This window comes from Vicia villosa, linkage group LG1 (genome assembly GCF_029867415.1).
Source record: "Vicia villosa cultivar HV-30 ecotype Madison, WI linkage group LG1, Vvil1.0, whole genome shotgun sequence".
Classification (NCBI taxonomy): Eukaryota; Viridiplantae; Streptophyta; class Magnoliopsida; order Fabales; family Fabaceae; genus Vicia; species Vicia villosa.
Genome location: NC_081180.1, coordinates 126434413 through 126442769, shown reverse-complemented (window position 1 = coordinate 126442769; position 8357 = coordinate 126434413). Strand labels below are relative to the sequence as shown.

The window sequence follows — 8357 nt, the reverse complement described above, 5'->3', positions numbered from 1 at the left end:
TCCTAAAAATATGAATTTAGGTTTGTGTCCATGCAAGTATTTCTCTTTATTTAAAAGCATAAGAAATATTACTAATATAATAATATTTGTCTTAAAATAAAATTGTTTTTGTTTATAAACTGCTTCGGATTTCAGATCAACCAAAATTTTAAAACTCAACGGAATAATGAAGTTGAACAAAATGCTCACAATTTTAAATCAGGGGTGTTATGTGTACACTGGAAAGTACCTACACCGTAGCTACACCTTATACATTTCAATACATTTTAATGCTAACACAAAAACCTAGGCAAGAAAAAATTATTAAAAAAACAAAAGTATAAGTAACCGTATATACATACGGTGTTGATGTAGCTTTGGGTGTAACCATAACATTTCTCATTTTAAATAGGTTCATTTCGAAACCAGCTTAACACGTTTTACCGTAAATTACTGTAAGAAAGATGCACATTTTGAATGAACTTTAGGGTCAGTTTGATTGGAAGTAGATGGAGTGGAGGTGAGGGGAGAGAATATTTATAAATAAATGTATTTGGTTCATTTTTTATGAGGGGGGGGGGAGGGGAGCAAATTCCCTCCTAGACTCACTTTTTGCTCCCCTCCAAATTGGAGAGATTTGGAGAGGAGAGAAGATTCATTAATCAAAATTTTATTATTTTCCCTATTTTATCTTCAATTAAATTTTTTTTAATTCCAAGATTGTTTTTATTGAATTATTAAAGACTAGATTTTTCTATGTTATTTCACGTTTTAATGCGGTTGCTATTTGTGCCTTGTTGCTCTCAGGTGAATTTTTTCCTTTTTATTTTGTTGAATTTTCTTTTTTGATATTATGTTGTTTTTTAATAATAATAACATTCTTATATCAGTTCTTATTTATAATATATGATAGTAATAAGATTTTTTTATTATACTATTAATAATAATAAAAATATGCAAATATATTATGTTTATGTTATAAATAAAGATTTTAAGTTTAATATTATTTGTCCAATTTTTTTAACATTCTAACATTATTTTATGTATTTTTAATTATAGAAATTGTTTTATTGGGTTAGATGAATCATTAAGATCAAATAATTGTTTTATTTGCGTTGAAGATCTATAGTTCAACTACTGTGTGCGGTTGTTTACTGTTATAGTATGTGCTGAGTTTACTGTTATAGTATGATTTATGAACGAACAAGTTTTTATTTGGAGAAATTTACTCAATACTATTGTTATTTAAAATTATTTTTAGGAAGAACAAATAACAATATTTATAAGGATAAAAGGGTAATTTAATTTTAAAATTCCTCCCCTCCCTTGTGAACCAAACAATACATGTTGATACAAACCCCTCCCCTCCTATTCTTCGAACCAAACATATATTTAGTTAATTTTCTTCCCCTCCATTCTTCGTGTTGAAAGAAATTAATAATTTTACAACAACAGAAAAAAAAGAATACAGTATATACTTGCGTCTTACGCATATATTTGGATTTTAGCTAACTTTCTTACATGTATTTACGGTTATATTCCACATATATTTGGTCAAAATTGTAGATTTTGGGCAAATTAGTCTAAAACCCTTGATAGCTGTTAAACCCTATATAGAAACAAAACTACAACATTCTCTGAACTTTCTTCCACTATCGTTGACGGCGATGGCTGATTCTTCAACCAATCCAAAGGATCATCAAAATTCACGTCTCTACCATCCCTACCAGCACCTCAACATTCCCGTCGATAAACTCTACAACCTCCCCACCTCACCGGAGCATCTTTTCCCCGAAGAAGCCTCCAGAAAGCACCGTTCATGGGGCGACAACCTCCAGTACTACACCGGAACCGGATACCTCTCTGGCTCGATCATCGGAGGAACAAGAGGAACCATTGAAGGTCTCAAGGCTGCTGAGGCAGGTGACTCTTTTAAAATCCGAGTCAACCGTGTTCTTAACTCGGGTGGTCAAGGAGGTCGTAGACTCGGTAACTCGCTTGGGGTTTTGGGGTTGATCTTTGCAGGATTGGAGAGTGCTATGATCCATGTTAGGGATAAGGATGACTTGGTTAATAGCGCGGTTGCTGGACTCGGTACCGGAGCGCTTTATAAGGCTGCGGCGGGGCCTCGGTCGGCTGCTATTGCTGGCGCTCTCGGTGGAATTGCGGCGGCTGTGGCAGTTGCCGGGAAACAAGCTTTGAAACGATACATTCCAATTTAGATTAAATTTGATTGTAATGTTGTTGTTAATTTTAGTGTATGTTTGGATTGACGATGAATTTGACGAAATTTCAATGGTTGTAAACCATAAATTCATGTATTTAAATTGAAGCAATCAGCTTAAAGAATGATGAAGTTTATAAAATTAAATAAATTGTTCAATGATTAATAACAGAAACAAATAGGGCTCAAGGGTGCAGCTACAATCAATATAGACTATGTTTTGAGAGATATGTATCTCAAAAACCATACTCTTAAAAAGAATAATCCTATAATCAACTATAGGGCTAAAAACAATCAAAGAATATTATATAACCTACACTATTATGTGCAGTGGTAGAAAGAAAGCTTACTACTACATACTGAAATGAGGTTGTGAACATTGAGAAGGGACTTTTGTTAGTTTTCGACATGAACCGGGTTCTGATAGGCTTTAGCTTAATTCCTAAACTCTCTTGGGAGAGGAGTTCTGGTGACATGATTGTATGATTAGAGGGGCTTGCTGGACTTGAACCATTGCTTGATGAGGAAGTAAAATGTGGTTGTCTCTGGAAGCCAAAACCCATTAAGAAACGCTCGATCGGTACTATCATGGAGTTTGGGTGTTCTTCTGTTACTAGTGAGCCACAAGCCTGAACCTGATCAAGTAAGGGTTGTAAAGCAATCATGTTATGTTTATGTTCTATATGTGTATCTCATGTAATTTCATAATTTAATGGACATGGACTACTTCGTCGTACCTCAACAAGTGCACAGATTTTGCTGTCCATTTTTGTACTCATGTGGATGGACTCGGCATGGAATGGACTACTTTCTCCTGCAAATATAAGCGTCTTGCATTGCAAGTTCTTTAGTCCCTCACTGAGGTCACGCCTTCTGCAAGAAGTTAAACATTTTGGTAATTAATCATAGGAGCAAAAAATGATAATTAAGTTGCTAAAGTTTTAGATTTTCCACATTTTATTGGCATTATCCCTTTTGTCATCTTTTTAAATTTAATGTCATTTTAGTTCACTCCAAAAATCAAGCAAGTTCTTATCCACAAGCTTGAATTTGGTTCACTCATACAATAAGATTCAACTGTGTGCAATGATTACTATACCAAGATGATTTCTAAGAATAGAAAAAGGTATGCAAGTTAAAATTGAATATCTTGAGAATATTTAAGTAATTATCAATAATTAACCATGAGAACAATTGATAATTAAGTTCCTTAAGTTTTAAATTTTCCATCTTTTTGATGGCATTCTCTAAGTTGCATTATCTGGTTGTTGTCTTTTTACATTTCATGTCATATTAGTACGCCTAAAATCCAACAAGTCCATAGCCACAAGCTAGAAATTGGGATTGGGTCTAACTCATCATTACAAAACTAGGGGTCGGACAAAAATGTCCAACAACTCATATCATCTTAATATTAATATTGGGATTGGGTCTAACTCATCATTACAAAACTAGTTTGTAAGATGAGGACTGCCCATACTTTGTAAACATTACTCAGGCCATGTTTCTAAACAATGTGAGACTAAATTCATCCTTTCAAACTCAACACAATGAAGGTGTTAGGGGTGGACCGTAATGAAGGCGGAATTTCAAAAACACCCTCTCATGTCTTGTCTCGATGAGGCTGAAACATGAATGATGCAGAAAGACCAACAACATATCTAGGATAGACTCAAAGCATCTTAAGAACTGTGTTTGGACCTAATTCAACCTTACAAAACCGGCTTGTAAGGTGAGTGTTTCCCCTACTTATAACCATGAGACATGCCATATTTCTAAGTAATGTGAGACTAAATTCACCCCTTCAAAGCCAACACAATGTAGGTGACTTTGGGCAGGCCAAAGAAGGCGGAATTTCCAACAGTATGTGTGTGGACATCGAATTCTCGAGAATATTTAGGTTATAATAACAGGATTGAGACAGTTACATTGTTGTATGAAATGGCTCTGATTGATTGAAAATCTGGTGGGAAGAGTGGAGGGGATCCAAGAGAAAACAAAAGAAAAATAATCAGCAGTTTGTAAAAAACATCACTACTTACGCATTAACTGCTTGAAGAAAACGCATGACATTCAAACTTTGCCTTTCATCTAGAAGCTGCAATTATAGAACAGAAAAGAGAATCTTCAAATCAGAATTGTACACATACAAAATTATTGTAATTCCCAAGTTAACTAGGCATGTACTCAGAGGCAGAATGTATATATGTATTACTTGTTTTAAGAAAAAATAGAGATTTACTTACTCTTCGGCAAGTTAGTATTACTTCTGACTCTGATCCCTCAATACTGCATCTAAGCTCCTATAAAAGATGTAGAGAAGTAATGTCACCTCCGGAAATGATTCTACCTGCATAGTGCCTGATACAGAATGAGAAGAATACCTTACTGAAGTAACGTTGCAGGAGACATTCCTTCAGTAAACCGCACATACCATAGAAGTACAATAAGTTCATCAAGACCTACATAAATGTAGAAAACCTGTAAACACTCTATATGCTACAAGTTTCATATTATTTTGTTGTATACTAAGTGTGTTTAGAATCACGGCGAGATGGCTTTTAAAGTGCAGTCAACTAAACAGTTGCAGCTTCGAGCTCAACTCACAATGTTACCGCGAAAACAATGATTTTCAAGCACGCGATAAATAGTTTGGCACATTTACTTGTTTCCTTGGTCTAGTTGTTGGAATTTCAATTTCAAAAGATAACTTATGATAAAAGCATGGAGACGGAAAGGAAACCTTGTTGTAAATCCATTCAGTCCATGAAGGTCCTTTACAAATTGGTGAAACGAGAATCAGTCCAAGCACTCGTTCTTTGTATTTCATCTGCCAAGTGATGAAAAAAATTAACATGATGGTTTACTACATTAGATTGTTGAAAACGATAAAATTATAACTCAGCTCAGAGTTGATAACTTACCGCAAATAGTGTGAGGATGTAAGCACCAGCTGTTACACCCAAGCACATAACCTCTCTTAGCCTGATTCATGACAATTTCGTACGAAAGTTAAAAATCATAATCCAAATAAGTCTATCACAGAGGCTAGTTTCATTAGTGAATATTTACTCAGTTCCCTTAGTTCAATATAGAATCGGTGAATAGCGAATGTTATACTTATGCTTACCCGAAAAAATCAAGCACTTCTGCAACCTGATCAGCTAAGTCATCCACACAAAGCAACGGTTCATCCGAAGAAATCACATCAGCTCCCAACTGCAATATCTCTTAAACAAATGAGAAAAAATCGATGTGAATTCAATGAAATTGAACCTCCTCCATTAGCTAGCATGTACAAATACAATAACACCAGAAAGAATCCAAACACTAACCTCATGCCCTGGAGCATCAATGTGATAAATACAAAAGTTATGAAGCATCAAAGAAGCTGCTTCTGGACAAAACAACAAACCCTGAAAACAAGACACATCTGCAAAAAAAACACTCAATAATTTCAAAAACTAATAGTGATTCCAAACACAAATAAAACACGAAACATCTAAAAGTAACTATCTGAGTAACAAGTACAAGAATCATACAATTGAGAGCCACATCTGGGTAGGTTATAAGAGCAGGTTTATCTCGATCCCCACAAACAAGCACAGACACAGAACCTTTGCTTGTTTTCACTATACATTCCTGCAAACCTCAAAAAACCATACACCAAAATGATTATTTCAATCTCTATTTTCTCATTATTCACAGTATGTGATGAGTGAAAAAAAGTTTGATTACCTTTCCTCCCAAAGGTATCAAATCCATGTCAATGGAGAAAGAGTCGGTTGAATTTCTCATGATAGAGTCAAAGAAACGTGGAAGTAACGAATTAGAAAAAGCAAAACTGAATCAACTAGTTATTTTCTTTCTTCTTAGTTCTTACTCTTCTTGTCCCTATTTTTCGGTTACTCGGTGTCAAATTACCGTCACAACCTTCATATTTGAAGGGTACAAAGAAAACAACACGAGTGAGAAAGCGAATGAGTGTGACAGAGTAAATAAACAGAAACGAAGGTACAAGGTTTTACAGTGTTTGTTTGTCGTATCTGTTGTTGAGTAGTCAGTGACCGTTGGAAAGGGTTAAAACGCTATTAAACTTTTTAACACTTAATTTCTTTATGGATTAAAAGTGAGTAAAGCTTTCCACTCAATTTGGAGTTAGTTCTCTTTGCACAGCTATCAACTGAGTTTGTTTGTGAACATGATATGTTCAATGTATCGGGAGTCAGATGTCTCTGCTCAGCTAATAACTGATTTTATTTGTAAACATGTTATGTTAGAGTGTATCAAATGTTTGAAGTTTCTGCACATCTATCCACTAAATTTATTTGTGCACATGACACATTTGAGTGTATTTAGAGTCAGATGTCTATGTACAACTTGTAACTAATTTTATTTATCTAGAGTGTATCTAGAGTTTAAAGTCTCTACACATATACTGTGTGTTTGAATATATGTCAGATGTCTATGCAGAATTATCAACTGAGTTTATTAGTGATTGTTTTTTATTAGTATTAAAATAAAGTAAAGCATGATTTGTTGTTGGCATGGAGCCAGGAGTTGGAATATAGTGTCTAGCTGGAAATGGATGGGGTTGAAAGAAAGGACAGCGATGAGATTAGCGGCGCACATGTGGTGGAAGTAACTGGGATCATAAATTCATAATCATAAATGAAATGTAAAACAATGGGAGTATTTTGGAAGGGCATTATTATCCAGCTGTAATCCACCTGGAATTTTATTACTATTACAGAAACATTATACACTAAATTATGATTAGATGACAGCTCTTGACTTCTCTCTTTTGGACCCACTTATAAAATGGGGCATGTACAGTTAGGATTCGGATTTAGTAATTATTACTCCTCCTTTTATATTAACATACTCCTTCGGTCCAAGAATGAATAATCTATTTAAAATAAAATAATGTTTTAAAATGAACTATTTATTTTAATTTTCAATGTATTCTTTTAATTTTACTTTCTAATTAATAAATTTTTTATCATTTTTAATACATAGTAAGGTACTATAGTAAAAATAATATTCTCTCTTACTTTTATATATATTTTTTTAAACTGTGTGAAATGATGTGATGTGTCACTCATTGTGAGCGGAAAAAATATATTATTTTTTTAACTATATTTAAAAAATCAATTAAAAAATTAAAGGGATTTATTTTATTTAACGTTTATCTTCTTAAAATATAATCATTTATATTAATGTAAATATATTAATCTTTTATTTTAAAAATATTTTTATTCACAAATTCATAAATATCATATTTTTTTGCATTTCAATAATATTTCTCTCGATCTCTTTTATGGTTTTTCTCATTCTCATTTCTATGTTACTTGTTTTGCAAGTAACAATTTTTGATGGGCCATTAATTGATATTTAGAGCCTAGTTCTACAAAGCAAGTTGGTGTTGATCCATAAGAGAAACACAAGTGAAGTGTGAGGAAAACGGAGGGAAATAAATAATGAAGAAAAGTTGAAGAGGTTTTTTGAAATTAAAGAAAGATGAATGCAGATGGTGGTTTCTCAACCAATATTTTGACACTTGATAGAAGCAATTGGGAAATGTGGAGTGTCCTAATGAAATAATTGTTTGGAGCACAAGATATGCTTGAAATCGTACAATAAGGGTATAAAAAGCTAGGTACATATCTAATTGAGGCTCAAAGAACCACCTTCAAAGAATTAAGAAAGAATGACTGCAAAGCTTTGTTCTACATTCAACAAAATGTAGATTCTTACTATTTTGAGAAGATCTCAAAGTCCACATATCCAAAGGAAGCATGGATGTGTCAAAGAAGTATTATTATGGCGGAGAGAAAGTGAAGCAAGTGAAGTTGTAGTCACTAATGAGAAGGTATAAGATGATTCAAATGGAGGAGAACACAAAATCAGTGATTACTTCTCAAAGTTGATTGCTTTGGTCAATCAAATGAAGACATGTGGTGAAGGAATCAGTGATCAACAAGTAGTTGGGAAGGTAATGAGATCTTTAACATCAAGATTTGACTTCACAGTTGTTGTAATACGTGAATCTAAAGATCTCTAGAGCATGAAGATTGAAGATTTGTATATCTCATTAGAGGCACATGAGTTTATGGTAATTGATAGAGGCACTGAAAGAGAAACTTAACAAGAA

General features: G+C 33.6%; 2 protein-coding genes across 2 annotated transcripts; one reads left to right on the top strand and one right to left on the bottom strand.

Annotated features, from left to right (window-relative positions):
• The first annotated feature begins 1523 nt into the window (after positions 1–1523).
• On the top strand, positions 1524–2349 carry LOC131644139 (mitochondrial import inner membrane translocase subunit TIM23-2-like). The gene has a single exon (XM_058914555.1). The coding sequence runs from the start codon at positions 1647–1649 to the stop codon at positions 2199–2201; it is 555 nt and encodes a 184-aa protein (XP_058770538.1). The 5' UTR covers positions 1524–1646; the 3' UTR covers positions 2202–2349.
• LOC131644138 (protein NDL2-like) lies at positions 2337–6261 on the bottom strand. Its single transcript, XM_058914554.1, has 11 exons — positions 5942–6261; positions 5746–5845; positions 5539–5636; positions 5334–5422; positions 5128–5188; positions 4947–5033; positions 4588–4665; positions 4450–4506; positions 4246–4301; positions 2941–3076; positions 2337–2838 (listed from the first exon to the last, which is right to left on the bottom strand). Exons 1-11 carry the CDS (start codon positions 5999–6001, stop codon positions 2488–2490), a joined length of 1173 nt encoding a protein of 390 aa, XP_058770537.1. The 5' UTR covers positions 6002–6261; the 3' UTR covers positions 2337–2487.
• Positions 6262–8357: the final 2096 nt, after the last annotated feature.

Coding starts and splice junctions, on each gene's coding strand:
- LOC131644139 (XM_058914555.1), top strand. CDS start 1,647: ATGGCTGATTCTTCAACCAATCCAAAGGATCATCAAAATTCACGTCTC.
- LOC131644138 (XM_058914554.1), bottom strand. CDS start 6,001: ATGAGAAATTCAACCGACTCTTTCTCCATTGACATGGATTTGATACCT. Junction 5,637..5,745: donor CCCAGATGTGGCTCTCAATT/GTATGATTCTTG, acceptor TTTTTTTTGCAG/ATGTGTCTTGTTTTCAGGGT. Junction 3,077..4,245: donor TTTCTTCAAGCAGTTAATGC/GTAAGTAGTGAT, acceptor AACTTCTTGCAG/AAGGCGTGACCTCAGTGAGG.